Consider the following 27,226-nt stretch of genomic DNA (forward strand, 5'->3'; position numbering starts at 1 on the left):
AAGGTCAGGCTTGACAAAGCCCTGGCTGGGATGATTTAGTTGGGGATTGGTCCTGCTTTGAGCAGGGGATTGGACTAGATGACCTCCTGAGGTCCCTTCCAACCCTGATATTCTATGATCCTATGTGCTTAAGTCCATCTTTATACATTAAAGCGAAGTCCCGTTGGCCACAATGGGACTTAAAATATGCTTAAAGTTTAAGCATTTTAAGCACTCTTCCTGAATAGAAATGCTTTCCTGAATGAGGACCTAAGCCAGTGACAGAACCAAAAATGCAAGGACAAAATTTTCAAAAGTGGCTAAATCCCATTTTCAAAAGTGACTAAAATGGGAAAAAGGCTCCTAAGTCACTTAGGATATTTTACTCCCATGCTTTGCTTATAGTCCACTAGAACTCTCTGTCTCTCAGAAGAAATGATGATGATAGTCTCTCCAGTTCTTAATATAGCATAGATAAGCATGGCTTACTGAGTAAAACATTTAAAAAATGCAAAAAAAATGCATTTTTTCCAAAGAGAAGCATTTGCAGTCAAGGGGCTGTCAGTGTTTCCATAATAAAGTATGTTTTTAGAAAAATGTAATAACCTAGAAACAAAACAAAAAGACGTGATCTGGACTGTACAAAGTCTACATTAAAAAAATAAAATTGGCTATTTCCAAGCCTGAGATGTGAAATAATCTGCAGGAGGTCAGTGGTTTAAGATTTTATTTTTCCTTCTTACATCTTAATCACAGAATGGATTTTCAAAAGCAATTCTTTCAGACAGCAAAGTTAGTTACATACATGAAGCCTCTTTAAGTGTCTTGTGCTAGATATCAGGTAGTCCAGAATTTGTCTAGAGATGCACATATGCATTAGCAAAATAAACCAAGTTCCAAATGCACCATTGATGAGGATGTGGGAGTGAGGAAGAACCCAGCTTGACTTTCAGATCTCATGAGCAGGGATGACCCTTGGCTAAACAAATGTTTGGTTGTAATTTGATCTTATCCTTCTGGAGTCAATAAGAGACATTTACTTAGAATTCCACCGGTTGCTTTTGCGAAGTTGAATCTCTCTTTAGCACAGAGAGAAATCAGATGTAAGGAAAAACTGTAGGCCAAATTCTCTACTGTGGTAAAGCAGGAGCTGTATTTGATGTGGAATTTCGATACTTTCACTTCTGGACTGACACAAGAAGTGCAATGGTGCATAACAACAAAGCAAAGGGAAGGTTTTAGCCCCGTAGATGTTTTGGTTTAAGCTTTGAGTGAAGATTGATTTAGGTCTGTCTGTATTTTTTGTGAACCATTGCTGTCACTCTGACCAGCACTCCTCATCTTACTCTATGTCAGATTTGCTGGTACTGTAGGGGCCCAAGCTACAAAGCTGAGCTCTGAACTTCCACAAAGTTAGAGAGAGAGATTGTGTTCAGAGCTGATACATTATTTAAGTTTGGCCCTTAACAGAGTTAGGAGTGAGCTGTGAAATCTGGATCCAAACTTTCCCAAGGTTCAGAGCTCTTGGAATCTCTTTAGCGCTAATTCAGGATTACATAATTGGTAATAAGAAGTTAGAAGGGGAGTTACATAAGGAGAGATTTCCCTCTAAATCTCATTATTGTGATTTTAAATTAAATACCCCACCCCCTCAATACTACTCACTGATTGTTTTTGTTGTGTCTAAATATCTTATTGCTATTCCGATATCTGAGGGCTGAAGTCTATAACAGGAAACCTGGCTGGGCCATGCCACACACCTGCGAGATCATTAAAGCTAAGAGCAGAATTCCATCTGCCAGCAATGGAAAATCAGCGTGTCCTGCAGAGGGGCCAGGAATATCATATCCAGTGCTTGCCAGGTTATAAAGTTAGCCTGACCTAATTAATTAGCCAACACCTACTCTTAGTTGGTTAGAGAGAGAGCACACTCTGGCCGACCGCAGGGTTGGGCCGAGCAGAGGGAAGTGAGGGCAGAATCTGGCTGGGGAAAATGAGATGTTTCAAGAAGGCCTGTACTCTGTTCCTATTCCCCCATCCTCCAGGTTTGCCCAGAGCAGGATCAAAGAGCTAAATGCAGCTGGCAAAGTCCAGAGACAGGGAAGGTCTAGGTCTGCTTGGTCCTGCCTCGGTGTAAGAGGATGGACTAGGTCTCAAGGTCCCTTCAAGGTCTATGTTTCTGTGATTCTATAAAGCATGGCCAGCCACCAACCTCTCCCTGTAGCTTCAGGGAATAAAGAGGTTTTTGTTGCTGGTGAGGTCAGTCCATATATCCATCTCAGCTCCTCTATCAAATGCAATACAAACCCAAGGGCATTTTCATAGATCATCAAACCAGGAGGGTCTGCTGTGATCATCTAGTCTTACCTCTTGCAAACACAGGCCATACGACTTCCCTGAATTAATTCCTATTTGAACTAGAGCAGAGCTTTTAGAAAAACGTCCCATCTTGATTAAAAAATTGCCAGTGATGGAGAATCCACCACAACCCTTGGCAAATTGTTCCAGTGATTAATTACCCTCACCGTTAAAAATGTACGCCTTATTTCCAGTCTGATGTTATTAAGTTATGGAATGCAGATGAAACCCTTTCATTCCCAATATGCTGTTACTGCAGTGCTCAGTCTTGCAATATTCAGGTACCCCTGTTCTAATATAGGAGAGAGTGCTGGGGGTGGAGGGAGATTCTGTCTTTTTAAATATTAAGCTTGTACCCAATTTTCTCAGACCAAACCCATATTTCTTGTTTTCCTTCCAAGGCTCTGCTAGCTGCAAGCCAAAGCTGAGGATGGCTGTGTTTTGGCTGGCGATGACAAGCATTAGAAAGTTGGCTTTTTTTCAGTAGCAAGGGGAAATTACTGCGTAAAGCAGGGGGGTTTGTGGACAAAGAGCCAAGTTCTGCCCCTCCTTACTGTCATGCAACCCCATTCAAGTTGAGTAGCTGTGGTATGGGTTTAAGTGAAGGTGGCATTTGGCCCAGACTGCCTGGCCATTGGCAGCTACCCCGTCAGAAAAGGGAATGGCTGGCGTGAGTGCATTATTAAAGTCCCAGAGACAGTGGGCTGTTTGTACACTTAGTTGTGGGATCAGATGCCAAGATCTCCAGTATGACAAGGCTCGGCTGGCTGGAAATATTTGATTAATTTGTTTGTCTTGGAGGTTTTTTAAAGTTGCCTTTTCTAAACTTTTACCTTTTAAAAAAGGAAGCACTGTTTTTCTTTTATTTGAAAATGTCCTGTCCCCGTGTAGAGAGCAGGGGAAAGAATCCTCCCCATCTCCATGAATGATTCTAAACCTGTATTGCTCGTGCGTTACCTGAAGCAAAAGGAAACACAGGAACAAAGATTGCCAACATGGGTGAACTTAGTGTTGAGGAAAGGTGCCAAATATACAGCCCTGAGACTTCAGTCCTCTGCATAGACAAAGAACAGGGCCAGAAGGAGCAAGAGTAAAGGGAAGGGATGGCCTTGTGGTTTGAGCACTAGACTGGGACTCAGGAGATCTGGGCTCGATCCCAGTTGTGCCACAGGTCCCTGTGTGACCTTGGACCTTCATCTCTCTAGGCGTCAGTTCTCCATCTGGAAAATGGGGATAATTATTATTTGTATTACCATAGTGCTAGGTACAGTACAAACACAAAAGAAAAAGATGTTTTCTGCTCTAAAGAGCTTCCAATCTATGTCCTTCCTTTCTCCAGTCCTTTGCCTGTCTTGTCTATTTAGGGTGTAAGTTCTTGGAGCAAGGACTGTTTCTCACCATATGTTTGCACAGCACTTGGTCAACGGGGCCTCCACCTCCGATACGGTCTGTAGGTACTTCTGTAGTACAAATAATATTTAACAATCAATATCCTCTGTACTGCCCCTGGCAATGTGTCTCAACCCATTCCTGGCGGGATCGGGGGGTAGGAAGGAACCTCCAGTTTTCTTCAGCATTTATTATGAATGTATTATTATTTATTTGTATTGCAGTAGCACCGAGAAGCTTCAGGCTTGGACCACAACCCTTTCTGCCAGGCATTGAACAAACACAGAATAAAAAGACAGTCCCTTCCCCCGAAGAGCTCACAATCTAATAATTTGGGAGATAAGGCTAGTTTTCTTACATACTAGAATTGTTCTTGGTCTCAGCGGGCTGCTGCCAGCCTGTTTTCCAGTGTCCTAGAAAGGTACATGTCTTCCAGGGTGGGCCTTTTTGTTTTTAGGAGATTCCTTTGTTTCCTGCTACCAAGGCCTTTGTGCTGAGAGAAGTCAAAGTATCCCCTGACTCAATCAAGCCCTAAGTGCTTACAGTTTGGATTGAAGAGACAGCAGGACACAGCTAGGGATAATTTTTAAATATACAAATGGCTTGGAGTATTTTCAAAGGCCAAGAAAAACTGTGATTTTCTATTCTTATGACTATTACCAACTCCCTCCCTGTTGCATTTAACACTGGGTTTATCCAGGGCCTTTTAATATGTCTGCCTGAGAAATATGTTCTTCTATTTGAAATAGAAAATAAGGATCCATGTAGCCTCCAGACCCATAAGTCTGGAACTTGACAACTGGTATTTATGCTATAGATATCATACTGCTCCACATTCTCCCCCTTTAATCAGAGAGCCCAGAGGCTACATCTCGTGACAGGTGGTAATTAATAGTGCAGTTTTCAAAAGTGGCCTAATTCTGCTCGTATTGGAGTCAAGAGATGTTTGATTATTGACTTTAATGGGAGCAGAGTTCGGCATTGTTGAGCACTTTAAAAATCCTTCCTTGTGGCCCCAACGACGTAAGGTGAGCACCCTTAGCAAATTTCAGGATCAGGCCCTATGGGATCATTTCAGCTTCCTTTGGTATGGATCAAAGCTCATTGCCAGTTGCATGCACTAAGTTGTACTGTCCTCTGCAACGTGACAGTGTCAATGTCACGAATATGGTTTAGTCCTTCTTTAAGTTCCAGCAGCTCAGAGGAACACGAATTCAGCAGGACATGCACTGCAGCTGTTTGCTCTAAGGTCTTTTGCAGCTCTGTACGTGTCTCAGCTAAGGAGAAATGTAAAGCACTTTTTTGCAAGGGGACAGGATGGCTCAGAGAGTCAGTGAAGGAACTGTTGAAAGGTTCTCCTGTAGGTTGAGCATTCAGATCTGCCCAAGGTCAGTAACATAAGAACAGCCAGACTGGGTCAGACCAACGGTCCATCTAGTCCAGTACCCTGTCTTCTGACTGTGGCCAATGCCAGGTGCTTCAGAGCAGTGGCTTTCAACATTTCCAGATGACTGTACCCCTCTCAGAAGTCTGATTTGTCTTGCATTGCCCCAAGTTTCTCCTCACTTAAAAACTACTGGTACTTGATTATAAAACCAGACATAAAAATACAAAAGTGTCACGGCACACTATTGCTGACAAATTGCTTCCTTTCTCATTTTTACCATATAATTATAAAATAAATCAATTGGAATATAAATATTGTACTTATATTTCAGTGTATAGTATATAGAGCAGTCTAAACAAGTCGTCTGTATGAAATTTGAGTTTGTACTGACTTCACTAGTGCTTTTAAGGTAGCCTGTTGCAAAATTAGGCAAGTATCTAGATGAGTTGATGAGCTCCCTTGGAAGACCTCTGCGTACCACCAGGGGTCTGTGTACTCCTGCTTGAGAACCACTGCTTCAGAGGGAGTGAACAGACTAGGGCAATTATTGACTGGTGGTGATCTGCCATTAGTTCTGTGGCCTGTGGGGTCAGTCCAGTTCACAGTGGACATCTTCCCACCTCACAGCAGGCAGTCTCAGCAGGGAGGTCCTGGATTGAATGAGCATGGAAAAATAAGCTACGCTTTCTCTTGGAAAGGGGATCCCGTCAGCTCACGAGTGAGGCACGTTGGCAAGAGGCAGCATGGAAGAAGCTTACGTTGCCTCCATACGTGCTGTGGCTGATCTCTTCAAAGTTGTCAATCCATCCCGCACCTATAAAAAACCCTACCCCCCGCTCGTTACACGGCTTGAGACTCTGGAGCTGCAAATGGCTCTTTGAGAGGAAAATCGTGGAGTGATCTAATGCCTAGCCAGGAAGCGAGCTCCTTCACAGCAGCTGGCAGTCCTGGGCAGTGTTTCTCATTCAGAAAACGCTGCAGTACCGGAATTGCTGAAGCAGCTGAGCCAAACCAAGCCTTGCTGTGGAATGCAGAACCCCTGGGGACATGGGTGCCTGTGACTCCCTGCACCGGACCCCAGCTTGGGGAAGATGGAAGGCCTTATAGCTTACAGACCTGCCTTTAATGAGGCAGTTGCCACACCGCAGTGGAGGTGACAGGGGTGACCAGTAACAAATTGCCTGGAATGTCTGGTGAGGAACAAGATGTGGTACAGACCAAGCACTTCAGGAAACATAAGAACTGCACTTAGATTCCAGTTCTCCCATGGGCGTATCTCCCATTAAAATTAGCGGGATGGCAGAACTGGGCCTCTTAACCTTTACTCAATTTTAGAAGTAAAACTGGGAGGAGAAAGGACTCTTTGATGCACCTCTGCATCGGTTTTGTGGCCATTTGGAAGACAGACGAGACTTAAACTACTTTCAAATGTTCAGCAATGCTGGGTGGATTTGATCTTTAAACAACAATAACAACAAAAAAGACCATGTGACTGTGAAAAGCACTGCAGACTGTATTAAAAACAACAGCCCCCCTTCAATACAGTTCCTTTCTAAATGCATTTTTTAATTCTGACTCTGTTCTGGACTGTAGAATGAAGGCTTTTCCAATTATCAGTGTTCCTAAGTCTACAGGCAATTAAGGTGAACTGCACAATTGTATCAATAGAAGCTTTGTGAAATGCAAACTACATTTAATGAGCATTTTCCTCGGCCTTTGACCTGTATCTTATTAGTTGAGGGAGTGCTTTGTGGGGACCATAGGGCATAGGGTCTCAGATTTGTTTTTAAAATAAATTGATCTTCATTACTTTACGCTGCAAATATAATTTGCATTGACCTTTTCTGCTAATACAGATCACACTAGGAGTTGAATTGCTGAAATTGTTCTGTGCACTAATATTGCTAGGAAGATTATTTTATTAGCACCCACAAGTACGCAAAGTACTCCACAGAAAGCATGCTCATGCCCTGTGCCACTTACAAGCTAAGGTCCTGATTGGAGCTGATCTGAATCAGAATGGAAAGTTAAAATTTTTCATGGAACAGATATTCCCCCCCAAACTGATCCAGAAACCTTGAAACATATTGCTTCTATGACACTGAATAATTTCATTTCAATCATGTTCAAACATAAAAGATGAAATTTGTATACATATAATATTTAATATATTAATATAACATTATAGCAAAATACTACTTTTAAAAGTCAAAACAAAATTAATGGAAATGATAACATCAAAACAAAACCTTTTTACTGACAAACAAAATGTTTCAACACTGTCAAAACAAAATGAGAAAGTCATAATGATTCATTATGAAACTTCACCCCATCTAAATTTTTCTTGAAATCGACACATTCCAACAAAATGTTTTAATTTTGAGAAAACTGCACTTTCCATTTAAAAAAAATTATTTTAACCAGCTCTAGTCCTGATTCTGCAGGTGGATCGTGCACTCATGTGGAGTTCAGTGGGGTTCCATGCAGGCAAACTGGGCCACCAGCATAGATCCAGTTGCAGGACTGGGGCCGCAGGAGTGAATCTGAGAGGCAAGTGAGAGAAGATTCTTTCGAAACTTTTCCCATCACTCCTCTAGTACAGTTTCTAATTTACTTGGCGTTGCATACGACTATGGAGAGACAAGACATTCAGAACTGTTACTTTTCTTCTTTTCGCAGCTCACAAAAAATAAAACCCATCAACACAAGCACTGACCATTGTGAGAAAAATCTGTTCTTCCACTGTCATTTCTATAGCTTCTGTTGCTTCAGTTGATGCCCAAAGAAATGTATGTAGCATATTTTTAGAAAGGGTTGGCCTATGCACAAACTTGCATCATAAGACCTAAATGGGTTTTAATTCATACTTTTGGTTATTTCGGTGCAAGACTCTGATTGCTAAATGAAAGTCTAGTATTATCCAGAGAGACGAGGGAGGTGAGGTAATATCTTTTATTATTATCCGCTCGAGCAAGATCAAAATACATTGATTTTGTTCCAAAATAATAATGCCCACACCTAGACTTGCATGGAAAAGATGTTAGTTATTTCAGTGCAAGTTTGTGAGTAGACTGGCCCTAAAAGAAGCAGGTTGCTGCACAGAAGTTCTCTGCATCCATCCCACAGCATTCACTTTATGCCAGGATAAAAGGAAACGTAACAACCTCTGTAAAATAAGATAATAAAGATACTCCTCTACTGCTGCAAGCAAAGTGCTGAGACTTAGCAACTGTGAGGCCCAGCTCATTTTGATCAGAGCTGCTCCTTGCTGCAAGGCTGTTAATCTTTTAGAACTGTAGCACCTGAAGTCTTATCAGTCCCGATAAAGTAACAAGGATCAACATCACTAGAGTTGACGTGTGCAGCTGCTCACCAGTGCCTGGTCCTGTTTCAGCCTCTAGCATAGAAAGAGCAGGGTTTTTTAATACTGGTGATTGTGTGACAGTTGCTTTGCAAGAGGAATAATAGCAATTACTGAGCACTCTCTCCATTAGAGTAGTGGATGGTTCTGAGGGTGGAAAAATGGAACATGAAGTCATTTGCCCCTAGATGGCTAGCTTGTATCCAGGCCAGGTGGAAGTCAATTAGGAGCCTTATGTAAAGCCCAGTCAGTGTGAGTCTTTTCATTGCAGCAGGCCCTGCATCTGAGGCCTGTTCTGTCACTAATGTAGGAAATGTCTTGGTAGATCTCAGGGTATGTCTACCCAGCAATCAGAGGCGTGACTGCAGCACATAGCAATGGGGGGGAGGGATAGTTCAGTGGTTTGAGCATTGGCCTGCTAAACCCAGGGTTGTGAGTTCAATCCTTGAGGGGGCCATTTGGGATCCAGGGCAAAAATTGGGGATTGGTCCTGCTTTGAGCAGGGGGTTGGACTAGATGACCTCCTCAGGTCTCTTCCAACCCCAATTCTCTAGAATTCATCATTAAAGCCTTTAGTCTTTAATAAGGAAGCTGAGATTTGTGTAGGTTTTTTGTAGCCATCCTACCAAATTATACAGCAGAGATGCAATTCCTTATTGAATTTAATAGGCAGGAGATGGGGGGGAAGGATGGCTTTCTGGTTAAGGCATGGCCCTGTGACTCAGGAAATCTGGATTCCTCTCTTAGCTCTTCTACAGACTCCTTGTATGTCATTGGGAAATCACTTAGGCCCTGATCTTGCAAAAGCTTAAGCACATGCTTAATTTGAAGCTTGTGGGCAGTCTCACTGAAGTAAAAATTAAGCCTGTGTAAGTATTTGCAGGATTAGAGCATTGTCCTCTCTGACCTCAGTTCCCCATTTGTCTCGTACTATATTTTTGTACCGCACCTAGCACAATGTGGCCTTGATTTCAGCAGGGTCTGTAGCACTCTCACAATACAAATAACAGAGGATGCGCCAAAAGCCTACACAAAGGTTCTAATCTTTTAAATTCAGTTGGGTTTTTCCATAGGGCATATCACTTCATAGCAAGGTAGACTAGATTACATACACTGGGTGAGCCTAGAGCAGGTATTTTATGGTCACGTCCCTCACCGAGTTGGCTGCCACTCAAGAAGTTGCACACAGCATGTGATCAAAGCAAACTGGAATCTAAAAAGAGTTTTCTTTTCCTTTTTATTGGACCAAATTGTTTCACCAGATTGTTTCAAAAGTTAATACATATGTGATAAAAAGAATGATAGATGTCAGCTGTCACTTCTGTAATGAAAGCTGTCCCCAGTGAAGTCTAATGGAAAGGATAAGAGCTGTCTAAATCTGTGGTGAGAAGAAGGCTCACCCCATTATCTTCCCTTCCCTTGTACATCAAAAAAGGAAACTGAACAACAGAGAAGTTTCTCCTTTCTCTCCAGAGAAAAATCGCTGGGAGTTCATTCAAAGCTGTGCGTGGGATTTTCAGAAACACTGGCCTAACTCTGCTCACACAAAGCCAACGGTTAAATTCCCATGGACTTCAGTGAGTGTTGGAGTTAGGCCAGTTCTAAGTGTTGGAGGAAATCCCCCTCGGTGTCTAAGGGTATGTCTGTGCTGCAGTCAGCGGTGTGACGGAAGCACATGTGGACGTACCTGAGCTAGCTTTGATCGAGCTCGCTCAAATAACAATAGCAGTGAAGCCTCAGCAGCATGGACTGTCAAAGCCCTCCTAGGACTTTGGGTACATATTTGAGCACCTTTGCCATGCTATAAACTTGCAGTTCCTCTGTTTTCTCTCCCTCTAAAATAGCGATAATACTCATCTCAATGACGTATTGTGAGAGTTTAGAGATAAGACACAACTGTTGAATATGGAACTGAATTTTCAATCCACTCTTAAACCCAAATTAGAGTGTGAGGCGATCCAAGGTTCTGGTTCAGGTTCCTCTCGTATGAACACATCTGAGTACCACAAGATCCTTAAAGACCAGTACTTAGATAATAAGTTCTTTGTTGCAGGGACCATCTTTTTTTTCTTTGTTTGTACAGCCCCTAGCGCAAAGGGATCCTGGTCCGTGACTGGGGCTGTTAGGCACTACGATAATACAAATAATAAATAAGTGGTTGGGACCTCAGTTTTACTCCTTGTCTGACAGATGGGCACCTCCAGTGGCACAGCACCCACTAACACCAGACTGAAATGTTGATGCAGAATAGAATGCCAAAATAGAACTCAAGTGAAAAGTTTCCCTTACAGAAAAACCTTCCACAGCTACCCTGCATTTATGGATCCTGCCATATGTTTTTAACATGTGTGCGCTTTACTGTAAAGTGCATTCTTTCGACTACTGATGTCCCTAAGCCAAGAATTCTTGGATTTTATTATGATTTTTCAGGGGTGGGGGGAGGAAGGAATCTATTAGGAAATGCCTCCAATATGTTTTCTATAAGATTTCCTATTAATAGAGCCAATTTATGTTTTAAAATATATTCCAGTGTTTGTTTTCAATGTCCTTCCACTGCCAACAACACTCTGCAGCAATTTCTGGCTTCACTGGACTCTTTAGCAGTGAAAATATGGTTTCATCCCCCGTCTGCCTTGCTCTCTCTACCAACATATTTGTTTCAAAGTCTGGACGTCAGAGTCCTACCATGTAAAATCTGCAGCACATTAGAGGCAAAAAAAATTTTAAAAATTATTTGGTATCATAGCAAGACATTTAAAACTAAAAGACCACTCCAAGCATAGTTGGTGCATCTCAGCAGTTGTCAAGGAGTAAATTACACAAGTTTTACACCTAGGCTAGTGTTTGGCAGAGATTTTTACAGCTGTCTCAGCAGTCTGGATTCACGCAATCACTCAGGACTGATGTAGTTTTAGGCAAAAGGCTGATCACTCTTATTTTTAATGTGTTTTGTGTCAGAGTACACAGTGCACAGTATTAATAGGCTGAGAATATCAGTAAATTGGTAAAATAAAACATTATGTATTTCAGAAGTTGTAGTCACAAACTCTAGATTCAATCTTTTGAAGTTTGTAAAAATTAAAACCAACATTTTTTCAAGGTAGCATTTTTGGTGGGTACATCAGATCAAATCCTGCAATCCTCATTGAGACAAAGCTGAACTTCAGTGAGAGTAATTGCCTGCGTAAGGACGTGAAAATGTTGCGTACAGAATCCTTCCAAATCTGTCTGGCTGATTCTTTGTTTTGAGATACAGTATAACATCTGGCAACTTAAGATGCCTAGCATAAAACCAGATGCTATAGAGTAATGTAGCAGGGTATTTACAGGCAATTGCAAAAGAAAAATCTAAAACCAAATTGTGGTTAACAGACAATTATAAAAAGCTCTTTAATTTTTCTTTGTTTTGTAGCAATCAGATTGTAGGCTATTGTTAATTAAAAGATGCTTTTGTGAGTGACGGGCAACAAAGAAGTTATGGGAGCAAAGAGCAATGAGAGCCTAAAGATTTCCTGAGTCTGTTTCTTCTGTGCTTCTGTGGCAGCTAATGCAATGGGGGCGGAGGGAGGGGGGGTACCTTTTCTGGAGTGCCCAGTACTCAGCAGCTCCCAGTGAGGGCACAATGGGAGAGATTCTGTGCTCTGCCTCTAACTGTGAAGTTAAGAACACAAAGCATAGGGAGTGAGCGGGATGGGCTATGGTGGCTTTCAGCTAACTTCGTGCCCTTCTGATCTGAGGCTAGGGATCATAGGGATCCCCAGCATATATTAGAGAGTTTAGTTGGGGTCCTGTAAAAGGTTTGGGGAGATTTTTCTTTTGCCTGAGCTGGCTGTCTCCATCTCTCTGTGTTTGGGGGATTGGGTTGCCAGTTTTCTAGCAATTATTTCTAAATTCCAAACGGGTTTGAGAAACCTTCCTGACCTGATTTTTCATTGGTTGAGCTCACACTGCTGACGATAACATTGTGATCAGTCAGCCAATGAATGACAGCTACTTAAATAAACACCTGGATAACAGAACCTCCAGAACCCTCCAGTTCAACCTGATATCATGAGAGGCCTCCATAAGAAGCTGTAATCTTGATTTTTAAAAAAAAAAACTGTCTGGCTCTTAGACCAAAAACATCTCAACTGGACTCCAACCAAAACGAATTGCCTACTTGCTGATCCCAAAGCCTGATGATAGAAGACAGGAATGGCATAGAAACACTGGCTTATCTCAGGAAGCTAAGAGCCTATCCCTCAAATTAAATCTGGAAGCAATGAGACATGTCATGTTCAATTTTGATCGCTGCAGTGAGTGGGATAGTGCAGAAGTTCTCAATGTGGGATTTGCAAACAGGTGTCAGGGGGCTGCAATTAACCTGTCCTTCCCATACTGCTAAATGGGAGAGGGGTTCCAGCTAGATGGGAGGGGAATCCTTAGGGGGGAGATAGGGTTCTGATACGGAAAAGGTTGAAAACCCACTGGGTTACTGTGTGTGTGCACCATGGCCGTCTACTGATTGGTTTCAGAACTGCCCAGCTCTGTGAACTAATCCCTACGCTGCTAATAGCTAAGAAACTACTGGAAGGTGCTGCGATACTATGCTGATGAGCACTGTCTAAGAACCGATATAGAATAGAAAAGAAGAGCTAATGAGCTTCACCTTTAGTGCCACCTTTTGGAGCAGGAGGATATGAGTTCTAGTCCCAGTCCTGCCAATCAATTCCCAGTGGTCCTGATATGTAGTTGGATGACAACTGCAGAATCCCATGTAGCTATGGACCATTTAACTGGTATTTTGAGCTGCTTCTGAGCCAAAATAGCCTTTCACCTCAAAAAAGCCACTGTCATTAATTCATCTAGATGTGACAGATAAATTAACTGTGGGACTGGGTGGCTTAAGGCCTTGATCATAGTCATCAAACACCTCCACCCTCTAAGGTTAAATTGGGTTACCGTCCAGCTGCTGTTCAGAGGTCTATAAGAAATGAACTGGTGGTCTCAGTCCATTGCAGAGTGGGCAAGTGTCCACACCACTCAATAAACCAGCTCTGATTGGTCCCCCTTGTTGTCATTCTCCGCTGAGAGGCAAAGAACTCCTTTCTTGCCCCTGGAGGTGGATCCTCTTGCATAGCTGCTACACCTGTCCTCTGAATAAAGAGATGCTCTCCTTCTGCAGGGCTATGAGGGCATCAGCTTCCACTAGCACTGAAAAGACTAAGTGATGACGTGGGTGAGAGGAGGAGGGAAGGTGTCGGGGAATGGGGGGCTGGGAAATTGTGCTTTGTAAGTAAAAATAAACTCAATGTGCAAAGGCCTATCAGGGTAATTACTGGGTGCAAAGAACCGTGTGCACACATATAAATGCAGGATGCTTTGCAGGTGCTGGGGAGGGAGGAGTTTGTATTTAGCTCCTGCTGCATCTCACATTCTCTTTGCCTCTCCCCCTGGCAGTCTGATGGGACCATCCTGGCCATCGCCTTGTTGATCCTATTCCTTCTCCTGATGCTGGCTCTGCTCTGGTGGTTCTGGCCTCTGTGCTGTACAGTGGTAAGTCCCTGCTTCCACCCCCATCTGTCTGCATTGTAGCTGTAACTGCGCTGTCAGGGGCATGGAGCGAAATAACAGCAGAGGTGCTGGCATGGACAACAGACACAGAAAGCTGACAAGCAGTAGCCTCTGATAACCAAACTGCAAACCGAGAGAAACTGCTGTGGATTCCAAGCCAGTGATAATTTAGTGTGCATCCGGGGCAGTGAGGGGGAGGATTTTTATTACCAGGAATAAAAGTATTTCTGAGTGATAAGCTCATTTCTAAACACTTAAGTTAGTCTTGGCATATTTTTTAATTAAATAGGAATGACCCAGGCAACATATCCAGCCAAATTCATCTCTGGAGTAAGTCTGCTGAAATCCATGGACTTGTTCCAGGGATTCATCTGGCCCATGGTCTTCTTTGGCCTCCCCCCATATAAAAGCAACATTGTTTCCAAATGTATCCATGTTTATGGGTCTCCAAAGGATTCTGGGATGAAGTGCGCAATTCATCACTCTATTTACAGTAGATGCAAAGGTCACTCAGTACATCAGAACAGTAAATAGGTCATGGAGTTACAGAAGAGGCAAAACTCCCCTTGACATCAGTGGGAGTTACAGGTATGGCAAGGTTTAGGATGAGGCACTAAAATAGGAAAGGGTTTCAGGAGATGTATACAGGAGCAGGTTCCGAGATGAATTAAACTAACCCAGGATGCTCTGCTGAATCGACATTTCGACCTACGTGCACTTTAACAGAATGATGGAAGATGAAATGCCAACTACTGTAGAATGACCTTTCAGGCTATGTTTCCAAAGGAGGGTATATTCGGAAAATGCCACGGATGAAATTCTGTCAAAATGGAAATCAGTGGGAGTTTTGCCATTTAATCCGGTGGGACTAGGATTCCACCCCTTGTTTGCACGTGCAAAGTGGATAAATGAAAGTGCAAGTGGACAGCTTGGTGCATTGTGTGTGCAATGGTTGGTGGTGCACACAAGAGGCTAGCTGTGCTGAATACAAACCCCCCTAGACACTGTGGCTACATACTCAAGGCAGCTAACCACTGCCATTGCCCGTTGCTACACGACTATTTTTAGCACAGTTGCTCAATGAGTCCTTGCGCAAGTTTGTCTACAAGAGCTGGGAATCACATCCCTGACTCCTAGTGTAGACGTAGCCTGAATCTGACCCCACTCTCAGCATGTGCATCCTTCTCATTTTTGTGCCGTAGCTTCTTTAAATACAGGGGTGGGGACAGTATTTAAATGAGGTGCTCGACCACACCTCTAACATCTAACTCCAGTCTCGGCTTTACCGTGGCTTTCTGGAAGGCTGTGTGGAAGAATCCAGCAATTTGCTTGGTTCTCAGTCTGGACTGCAGCCAGCCAAAATATTTGGAACCAAAAGTTGGAGGGAGAAAAAACAGGAAATATGCTAGAAAGATGCAAGAAGCACTGTTAAGCTTGAGGAAGAGGAGGAAACATAGAGTGTGAGTCTACAGTAACCCTGAAGAGCCATAAAATTATATTTTACAGCTACCCCCTACAACTTGTCAGTCATGAATAACAAAGTTATACAAACTCTGACACCCATCTACTCCCACAGGGATCTCTAAAATTAGGCTCAATTCCTCTCCAGTTAAGATGATTTTAAAAAAACCCAAACACAAACAACCTAGTGAAACACCCGACTGGGACGTTAACATGGAGAGAGACATTCTCTGAGTACCCCATTCTCCAGTCCTCGCTCAGAGCAAGATTCTAATACTCTGGGCCAAAGGCCAAATCCTCACCTGGTGTAAATTGGTATCATTTCATTGAAGTCAATGGAGCTGTGCTGATTTACACCAGCTGAGGATCTGATGTTGTTATCACACTGGATAGTGTCTTACTCCACGAGCGGTCCCGCTGTAGTTAGTAGAGGTCTGTCTGCACAGCAATGATAAGAGTCCCACAACACCATGTCTCAAAGCCCAGGTCAGCTGACCAGCTCACCGGGCTCAGGCTGTGGATCTTGAAATAGTACTGTAGACGTTTCAAGCTCAGGCTCTGAAACCCCATGATTGGGGAGGATCTCAGAGCCAAGGCTCCAGCCTGAGACCTAGTGTCTACACTGCCATTTTTAGCCCTGCAAGCCTGAGCCCCATGACACATTAGCTGTCCTGGGCTCTAGGACTTGCTTCTGTGTAGACGTACCCTAGGACACACATGGCTTTCAGTGTTGGTCGGCATGAGTGAGGTGCTCAAAACCTGGCCCTCAGTCCTTACCGTCTCTGAAGTCAATATGAGTTTTGACTGAGAGAAATGAAGGATCTGGCCCTAAGTTTTCATCCCTGCTTCCCTACAGTAGGTCCTAAAGGACTAAACAAGGACAGTTCCTTTCTTTGATACGATTCCAGCATCTGTGGCTTTTCCTCTCCCACAGGGACAATAAAGTTACAAGCCATTGTAATTTTCCATGGCTTGACTATGAGAAGTGCTCCAGGTTAGATCAAGCTTAGCTAAGGTCGCTAAGTCTGACTTAACTCCTTTTTCCTAGTTGAGATTCAGGGTAACACCTTATAGCTAGTTGAGTTGTACCCTTGCTAGGCCTAACACCTAGGCAGGAGCCTAGGCTACAATCCAACCAGCTAATATCAAGCCACAGGTATAACCTTGCATCTCTCCTTGGAAAAAGGTGGCATTTAGGTCATGCTAGCTAAGCTCAAGCTAAAGTTCACTTCTTTTCCTAATCAAGACAAGGACAATGAGATTACACACATTCTTTCCACCACAGAGAGGGCTGTGGAGGGGTGGCGGGGTGTACTGGGGCAATGAAACACCCAGCACATAAGCTGGAATGAGAATAAAAATTGCCACTCTGGGGATTGTATAAGAGTCAAACATGCAGCTAGTCAAGGAAATAATAGCCAAGAACAATGCACTGCTTGGAGTAGGCTGCATTCTGTTCTTGGTTATACCAGAGTGAGTCTGGAGTAATTCCACTGGAGTTATTGTAGATTTATGTCTGAATAAATGAGAACAGAATCTGGCCCTATAAGAGCAAAGATGGTGAGAAGCACAGAAAGGACATCCCTTCAGCTTGTTTCCTGGTTGCAGTCCCTGCAGTCCTGCTAGGGGATATAAAATAATATGGACCTACTGAACGTAGAGGGAGGTTAAACCAATTTATTTTACAGAGCACCCACCTTTCCTCTAGGCATCCCACAGCACTTTACTGACATAAGTCAGGCAAGGGTTATCCAGACACAGAGAGGTCAAATTATCAAACATGCCTATTCATTTTGGGGTGTCCAATTTTGACACATCTTTTTGGGGCCTGATTTTCAGAAAATGCTGAGCACTCGTCCTCTGAAAATCAGACCCTTATGATTTGCTTTCAGTTGGGCACCCAAAAATGGTTTTGCCCCAAATCATTGAAAGTTTAGGCCCAGAAGTCCTGACTCCCAGTTCCCTCAACCACTCTGTAACTGACTGAATATTGGAGGCACTATTCTGTTTTTTGCCTCAGGTAAACTGAAAAATTATCCCTCCCCCACTCCCTCCTCCGCCCCGCCTTCCCCCTTATCTTTTCCCTGGTCATAGAATCATAAAAATGTAGAGCTGGAAGGGACCTTGAGAGGTCATCAAGTCCAGCCCCTTGTGCTGAGGCAGGACCAAGTAAACCTAGACCATCCCTGACAGGGGTTTGTCCAACCTGTTCTTAAAAACCTCCAATGACGGGGATTCTGCAACCTCCTTGGTAACCTGGTCCAGAGCTTAACTACCCTTAGAGTTAGAAATTTTTTTTCCTAATATCTAACCTAAATCTCCCTTGCTGCAGATTAAGATCATTAGTTCTTGCTGACCTTCAATGGACATGGAGAACAATTGACCACAGTCCTCTTTATAAGAGTTCTTAACATATATGAAGACTGTTATTAGGTTGCACCCCTCACTCTTCTTTTCTCAAGATTACATGTGCCCAGTTTTTAAGCCTTTCCTCATAGGTCAGTTTTTCTAAACCTTTTATCATTTTTTGTTGGTCTCCTCTGGATTCTCTCCAGTTTGTCCACACCTTTCCTGAAGATGCCCAGAACTGGACTCAGTACTCCAGATGAGGCCTTACCAGTGCTGAGTAGAGTGGGACAGCTACCTCCTGTGTCTTACATTCGGCATTTTAGTTAATACACACCAGAATGATATCAGTCTTTTTTGCAAGTGTATTATCTCTCACATCTGCAGGAGGAGCTTGACTCTCCCAGTCTAAGGAGAAATACTGCTTCAAAACTGGGTCCTTCCGTAGGCAGTTGGATCATAGCAAGGCTTGCCGGATCTTACAACTAGCGATGACATTATTTTATTTTTGTTTCTGCAAATGGATTTCACTTAGATCTTCATTCTGAAGAAAATGGGTTAGACATTTGGGGGCAACACCCATTGAACCTGGCCCAATTTATCGACCTAATTGGTTCAGAAAATCAGCCTAGAAAAAGGGAGTGCCCTTTGCAGATTCTGGAATGTCATTTGCATTCCTTGTGGAATTGCATGTCCGCTCCATTCATCTGCAAACTGCATCACAAGCCAAGATGAGGTTAATTAATGGAAGATTTTGGTTCTTAATCTGTGGGGCCTAGTCTCCCATAAACACATGGAAGAGTTTGGCATGAATCACAATTAATATTAAACAAAGTGAGCCACATATCTGTTTTTGCACTTCAACGTGAAAATAAAAGCCAGACATAGTCTCAGATCTGAAAGCAGACACTGCTTCCCACCCCAAATTTTAGAGGGGTTCAGATTAAGATGCCTAGATTTGCTCTCACCCTCATGGAATTGGTTGGATTTAAATGTGGACTAATTGGCTTCCTTGCTGGGACTGATTTCCGGGAAGGTCCAATTGTTTTTTCTCTCCCTTGAGAGCTTGGAGAGGGCTCTACTTAAGGTAACTGCGTGGGGCAGCTTTCTAAACCTCAGGCTTCTACTCTGATTGGAACCTTAGAACCACAGCCAAGATTGTCAAAAGTGTCAGTGATTTTTAGTACCCGAGGTTTTGGGTCCCCAATTTAAGACATCTCAAAGGGCCTGACTTTTCAGAAAGAGCACAGCATCCACTCTCAGGCCCCTGAACATATCTTTGGTTGGACACCCAAAAACTGAAGGAACATACGTGCTGAGAACACCTGGCATAGACATTAGAACTGAAACACATCTACTAGGTCCAGACGCCCAATCCATCTCCTCTAACCCCACCAGTGCAGATTGGTCCCTACAGTCCATTCTCTGGTGCTCTGTCCTGTCCAGCTTTAAATGTCTTGAACCACCGGGCTTCCACCAGTCTGAAAATAATGATAAAAATTAGGGTTTTTACAGTGGCTACAATGTATAAGTGTTCTATAACTTTCCATATGAATAAGGGTCAAATTCCCCCTCAGGTAATATCATTCTCCTTGCCTAAATTACCGCTGTACTTTCAGCTAGATGCAGCCTTCTTCACTTCCTGCCTTAAACTGTTTGTGTAGCTATGAAATAGCTGTTGTGTTCCACCCAAGAGGCAACAGTAAATGACATGATGCCTCTATAGCACTTATTTATCACATAGCACTGTAAGGAGATAGTAAGTACAGCACTCCAAGCAGGTGGAGATCCTACTGAGCTTCTAACGCTGTGAAGGCACGCTGGATAGGATTCAGGCTTACCCGCAGTTCCTGGAGTTTGCCCTTATTGCTAACCAAATTAACAATGATGCAACTCACATCTCTTCCAGAGCGTGGCTAACTGTAGTGGAGTGTTTTTCTTCCTGTAGGGCCTCCTCTGTCCTAGTCCTGGTTCCCTCTGCCTCAGCAACTCAGGGCCTGATTCTCCAGCTTCTCGGAGCCATTTACACCTGTGAAAAATTGGTGTAAAATTTGGATTTAGTAGGATTTTACACCCACTCCCCCTAGGCAGAGGAGAATCAGACACTCAAGCTCTTTTGTACTTCTAGCTTGTAACTGATCGTGCTTGCCTGCTCTAACAGAGGGCAGGTCAGCAGCAAGAACTGCATTTCTCTGCATGGTGCTAGCACCTGACACCAGGGCGAGTCAGCAAAGAGAGCTCTGCATCCATCAGTTTATAAGCATGTTGAAATCATTTGGTGAAAGATGGTATAAAGACAAAGAATCAGTTTATTGCCCTGAATTTTCACAGCTAAATGTGCAAAAGTGCTGACAGCAAATCACAAAGATTCTTCCCGTGCCAAGAAAAGCCAATGACCACACTCTCCACCCACCCTTGCTACCTTTCAAACAAAATGGCCATAAGGAAGTGTTTTCACAACATGATGATGAAGCAAAAGCCCTCAGGTGTCTATGGGCTAACTAGCTAATATGGTCGATGAACCATGGTCATTTCTCCCCTTCAGATACAGGAGCCATAGCAGCAAGTGACACCAAGAAAGAAGAAATAGCCTGGGGTTATAAAAACAATTACAACACACATGAACAAACACTTCAGCTTTGCCAAGCTAAACTAGGCTAAGCGTTTTGCTTGGCCAGGCATTCTCCCAGCTGATTGCATTCTGCAGGCCCATGTGGCACGCACTGAGAGAGAGAGAGAGCAAGAACTACACTTCACAGCCCCGTACAAAACACAGCAGGCTCGACCCTCCTGTCCCAACACACAGAATTCGCACCCATCAACTACACTGGAGCCCTGTTTCTTCTCGTATTGGGAAGTCCCTTTATGCTTGAGCAAGTGTAAAACACCGCACCTCTGATTTGGTACCACTTTCCATCCATTGTGTGTGTGTGTGTGTGTCTGTCTGTCTGTCTGTCTGTGCACACAATGAGGTATGTGTGTGTGTGTGAGAGAGAGAGAGAGAGAGAGAGAGAGAGAGACTACATATAGCTCAAACCCATCGCTCTGGATTTCCAGCCCAATCTGTCGTCCAACAGTTTCCGATAACTTCAGCTATGCAGATAAATGTTTGGATACTTAGCTTGGCCAAAGCTCCTGGGCCTATTTGTCCTCAGACATATACCAGTGCAAATCAGGAGAAACTCCACTGAACTCAACAGGCTTGCACAGAATAAACAATGTGTGAGACAAGCCTAAGGCATCTTTCAGTGGTCATGAAAAGCTGCAAATTTTGGAGCCTGATCTGAACTTCCACAGGTTGGATCTGGGGTTTGGGGTCTGCTTCGGAGCTTCACCCACAACTGTGGCCAGAAACCCAAATATTTCCGATAACGGGGCTAGGAAAGCCTCCGCTGTCAACTTTGGAACTTCTGCATGCATGGTCAGCCTTTATGCTGTTAAAAGCCATTTTCCGGAGGTCTTGTTGTCTCCATGTTCTTAAAACAAAAAGCACCACTTTGAATAAACCATCTTGCTTAAACCCATAATTCCATCTCCAGAAAGCAAGGTTCTGTTTGATGTGGGCTCCTTCTCACCCACCAGAAGCTGAACTCCTTCACCAAGGCACTGTGTTGGTTTAACCCTCTTGGCAAACTATGCAGTGTCCTTTGCTACACTCAGAGCCTGACTATTCGAAAGTGCTGACTAATGGAACCCTAGACGTTCCAGAGAATAAACACACTCAGGTTAAGCAAGCAACCTCCTCCACGATCTTGTGCCTTTGTGCCTTGGATCCCTTGCAGGATTGGAAATGTGCGTGTTTGTTCTTTCTCTTTGTCCTTCCTGAGCCATTTAGCAAACCTGAAAATTCCTACAGCTTGGGGGTGTTTTATGAGCTGTGGAGAAATAATAAAAGGAAGAACCCATTCTCCTTGAGTATGCTTCTAATACAAATAACAAGCCTAAATTGATAAATACAGATGAAAGCCTGTGTGGTCAAGTGGATTGGGTAGTTGATAGGTACTCACAGGGAGTTGAGTTGTATTCCCAGCTGTCACTGACCTTGGGGAAATCATTCTCTTTGTCTATTCTTATCTATATAGGTTCTTATACCATCCTTATCACCATAGTATCTGACCACCTTCCAGTTGTGCATTAAGTGACATGATTATCATCTGTTATGACAGTTCATTCTTTCTCATCCTCTCCCCAGAAGGCAGAATTGTTTGTGGAGTTAAGTGATTTGTTTTGGTAGGGTTTTTTCAGGAGTGGAGCTGGGTGTTTTTATATATATATATATATATATATACACACACACACACACACATACATACACCCCCACAGCTCTGTGTTTATGTTAGAGAAGGCAAGTCAAAGAAGTGCGCCTGGCACTTGCAGCGGAAGGTGGTGAGATCAGATGTTTGTCCGCCTTTTTCCTCTCTCCTACCTTTAGCCCATCTTGTTTCTTTAGATTATAATCTCTTAATGGTGGGGACAGTCTCTCATTATGTGTTTTTACAGTGCCTAGCACAATGGGTCCCTGATCATGGTTATGACACCTAATACACATAACGATAATACATGATCACACTTTGCACTTTTACTAACAAATTCATCCACCTCCTTACACAGTTCCCATCACTGCAGTATCTCAGTTATTGATGCATTGATCCTCATGAAGTGGGGAAGCATTATCTGCCCCATTTTATAGATGGGGAAACAGACACACAGAGATCTAATTGAACCTGGTTCATTCATGACTATTTTAAGGCCCCTTTGCATGCTCCCAGAGTGGAGCAAAGGGAACTTAGTGTAACAAAGAATCAGGCCCTAAGGCCTAAAAGTATTGAGGCTTCTAATTCCCATTGAAATTAATTGGAGCTAGGGTCCCAAATACCTTTACAAATCTGGCCCTAAGTGCATTTCCAAAGGTCCCCTGATACAGGATTCTATAGCCTGGCTCACAAAAAAAAACTACAGAAGGGGGGATCTCATTCTTTATTCAATTTCTATAGGGCCCCATTTATTTACATTCCTTATATGACTTTTCCATACGGGATCAAGGAGAGTGAGAGGAAAGTTCCTGGCCCCTGGACAGGGTGGGATTCCTGGAAAGACTCACCACCTCCTACCTAACCTAACTCCTAATGCTCAGAATGGGAACATGCACAAGGGGCTACAGGAGAAGGAAGAACCCAGACGGTAGTAGAGGAGTATGTGAGGCTGCTTCAAAGGAAGGCATGTTATTGTGCACAGTAGGGGCCCAGGGAAATGGGAAGGGACAGGAGTGAAGGGGAGCCTTGTTTCTCAGTGACAGGCCAATACAAAGGGTATAACAGCTGTGTTATAACCTTGTTCCCTGGCTCAGTTACAGTATATTCATAATACAATTTAAATGGTGCTCCAAGCAACAACTTTACTTCATATTTGATTCCAATGGATCATTTCATCAGATTCTCTTCCAAGAAGTTTTCCAGGATTTTTTCTTGTTGCTTTCCATGCAAACCCTAATGATTTAGGTGTAGTTGTGCTGACAGAAATCTGGCTTGTTTATCAGAATAACAGAGTGAATTTATAATACTGCTAGGCCTGAATTTTTTAACCCTGCTCAGCAATCAGGTCTGACTGATGTCACTCATCTCCTCTTCTCTCTTATGGTCTGGATCAGTGTGATAGCAGAATGCAATCAACATACAGTGTAGACAATACAGCAACACTCCGTGCAACCACTATGAGGAGCAATTAGAGTACAACCAAAATACGGTGCAAACAATACATTGTGAAACTAGAAATACAGTTGACTTACAGCACAAACACTATACAGTGCAATCAGAATACAATCCACATGCAAAGCAAACAATACAGTAACACACTGCAAGCTATATAGAGCAACCAAAATACAGTCAACACACTGCAATCAATATACAGTTCAACATGAACACAGGACAGTGCAAACAAGATAAGTACAAACAGAATGCAATCAACACACAGTATACACTATACAACAACATCAAGCTGAAACAGTACCCTAACACGCTGTGCAAACAACATGTAGACCAACCAGAGTACAGCCAACACACAGTGCAAACAATACAGCAATATGCAGAACAAGAGGAATAGACAGGGCAACTGGAATATAACCATTACCCGGTGTCAAGCTGTCCCTTGCAAGACAATTGACTGGATAAGCTGTAGGTCCTTCTCATCTTTAACTCTCATATGATGCTAAAGAAGAGTAGTGTGGATCACTGAGCGCTATCTTGTTGCTTTAGGATTATTTGATTTGCTACCAGTCAATTTGTGGGAGGGAGAAGGTGCATGGAAATTTCCTGAGCCTCTTTAAGGCCAGTCACTATCATGCTGAGGAGTGCACAGACACTGTCAAAGCCAGGATGCCTGAAGGATGCAGGGAGAAGTGGAGGAAGGCAGGGCCTTCTGTCCCTGCTACCTTTTGGCTCATGTAATTCACTGTGCTAGACTCTGTAGCTATGTCTCCCATATTTGCTGGCTACAGGGATTACGGCCTTGTTTACACTAGAGAAATGTAGCATGCTACCCACCATGCATGTAACACGTCTTGCAGCCGCAAGTACGTTAGTGACTCCCCCTCACAGCAGTGTTCAAATCTGCATGTGTGAGCGTGGATTAGCCTTGCTTCTGGCAAGCCTACCCACCGTGTCAGTCTGGGCTGAGACAGTGCCATTGTGGGCTGGTGCCTGCTGTTCTGAGCCAGTCACAGCTGCCGCCGTCCTTTAGCTCAACCGTCAGAATCCATTATTGTTTCGTGAAGGACCTTGGTTCAGTCCGCATTCACGGCATGTGATGTCGACATGTGCATGACCTCGGGTTTGCTGGGCGCATGTATGACAGCTGCTGACGCACCAGGAATTGAACCGAAGCCCTCCAGAGCAGAAAACGTGAGCTAAGGAGACAAGGCTCCAAAGCTGGGGCTGTAACAGACTCAGAGCCTCTTTGGATAGGGGATACTGGGTTAGACTTGCTGCCTCCTTTCCACCTTTGCTAGCTCCAGTCTGCAAGTCAGCCGGAATTCCTCCAGGGATTCCTGCTTGTGCTCCCTCCCCAGTAATGTGGCCAGCGGCTTCATCGCCACAGCCTGGCTCTTGGGTTTGCTGGTAATTCCTTTAATCCTCTTCAGATGTCATTGCTTCCTTCGAAATGGCCTTTTTGCTTCTAAACTCAAAACACAAAGGGTTGATTTGGTTTCAGTGCACACGCACAAGCTCTTCAAAGCTCTACACAATGGCCAATTAAACAAACGGCAGCTACTGTGCCCAGGGACAGGTAGCTGCAGTGACTCAGGGACACCCCTGCTCCGAGTCAAGCCATGAACAAGGGGATAACCCTGACCCCCTGGCCAGCCCCTTTCAACATCGTTACTCGAGGGCACATGCTCCTCATTAATGACCACATTGCATGACTCGGGGCTTGTGAGAGGAAAATAAAAACAGTGAGCTCATTGGAGAAGCAAAACAGGGAACAAGAGGAATTTTCATAAATATTTATGTCTCCGGGACTCTTGTGCAGCAGCCATATTTTTCCTTCCCTTTCTATTTAAACAGTCAAGTTGTTTGTGGAGCCTCGCTTTTAAAAATGACTAACTCCAGGGCTTAAGCACATCTGCAGCAAACCTCCAGCAGCTCACACATGCCCCAGAGCCCAAATCTGTGACCTGTTGAAGTCAGGGAAGCTGAGGGCATTTGCCACCGTGCAGGAGGCATTCCGCACCTTGTCGCCTTTGGCCCGTTGAGTGCCGTTTAAAGAAAGGGTTCCTTCATTCAGATAAATGTGTGGCCATGGGACAAAATGAATCCCTGGTGTAGTCGCATTGACATGACTGGGCTTACCCCAAGGTTGGATTTAGCCCACTGATTTCAACAGCCATGCCTCAGGGATGAATTTGGAGTTAGGGAGAGATGTTTGACATGCCTGTATGTAATAGCTGTCCCTTTGGATGGCTTTCTATTGCACTTGGAGTGGAGAGCTGTAATAATAGCCAGCTATTTGTTGAGTCCTAGATACAAACTTCATGCATGAAATAATAGCCTCTCTCCCACATAAATTTAAATTGTTTCGATGGAGAATACACCCGATCAGCCCAAAACCTCACCCCAATTGCTTTATTAGTTAGAAATGCTGGGAAAGCCTCCAATTTATATGATTTTTTTTAAATTAAAAAGCTCATGAGAGATTGTCTTCCTAACCCAACAACGTGAAGGATAATAAGCAATAACTGCTTCCCTTCCCGTCGACTTTGCACAGAACATGAGACGGCAATGTGGTCTGGTGAACCGGGCATTGCATTGGGGTGCAGGAGACCTGTCATCTATTTCTGCCATAGACCTGGTGTGTGACCTCGAAGCAAGTCATTTCTCTATGCTTCTGTTTCTCCACTCTGCCTTGTCTATGTCGTTTGTGAGCTCCTGAGGGCAGGGACCATCTCTTACTGTGGGTAGTGAAGCACTGGAATGGGTTACCTAGGGAGCTGGTGGAATCTCCATCCTTAGAGGTTGTTAAGGCCCAGCTTGACAAAGCCCTGGCTGGGATGATTTAGTTGGGGTTGGTTCTGCTTTGAGCAGGGGGTTGGACTAGATGACCTCCTGAAGTCTCTTCCAACCCTAATCTTCTATGATTCTATGTACAGTGCTTAGCACATGGGGTGCTGATCTCAGCTGCGGCCTTTAGGTGATACAATAATCTGCATCTGTAGTTAATCCACCTCCCTAAGACACAGTAGGTAGGTTGACAGAAATATTCTTCCATTGACCTAACGCTGACCACATGGGATCTTAGGTCAGCTTAACTACATCGCTCAGAGGTGGGGATTTTTCACACCCCCGAGTGACATCGTTGGGTCGATCTAATTCTCTACTTTAGACCAGCCCATTATTACTCAGCTGAGGGGTTTTTTTTAGCTGCACTGAATATTTTGCTCCTAGTTCAGAAAGCTGGAGTGTCAGTTCCAAGACTGGTTAGATTCACTTTGACGTCACAATTGGCAGCGATCAGAGCTACAGGTGATATAAACGCTAATTGGGAACTATAATTAGGAGATGACTGCATGGCAGGGTTTTACAGTGGCTTATTAGGAATCCCCTTGGTTATCCCGACAGCATTAGCACACGTAGGAACCATGTAATCACACATGCATCGCAGTCGCGATCAGAGAAGCTGGCAGGGACAAATCCTCTATTAAAGTGACTTTTGCATCATGCTGACGAACAAAGTGTGGATTTAAGGTTGTCTGTTTCTGTTTGTTCCTTCCAGATTATCAAAGAGCCCCCACCACCCCCTGAAGAGGACAGTGAGGTAAGTGACACCGGCATTACCAGCTCTCACTGTGCCTGGCTTTCCAGACCAGTAGCACGTAGAACATAGCAGGAGGCAGGAGTTAG

General features: G+C 43.8%; 1 protein-coding gene across 1 annotated transcript in view; it reads left to right on the forward strand.

The window, feature by feature from the left end:
* The window catches only part of ANTXR1 (ANTXR cell adhesion molecule 1), a 180,586-nt gene that overhangs the window by 79,927 nt on the left and 73,433 nt on the right, over positions 1–27,226 (forward strand). The window contains exons 13-14 of the mRNA XM_077805796.1: positions 13,914–14,009; positions 27,099–27,140. Of these exons, the coding sequence (XP_077661922.1) occupies positions 13,914–14,009; positions 27,099–27,140 (138 nt within the window). The remainder of the gene's footprint in view (positions 1–13,913; positions 14,010–27,098; positions 27,141–27,226) is intronic.

This window comes from Eretmochelys imbricata, chromosome 26, assembly GCF_965152235.1.
Source record: "Eretmochelys imbricata isolate rEreImb1 chromosome 26, rEreImb1.hap1, whole genome shotgun sequence".
Lineage (NCBI taxonomy): Eukaryota > Metazoa > Chordata > Testudines > Cheloniidae > Eretmochelys > Eretmochelys imbricata.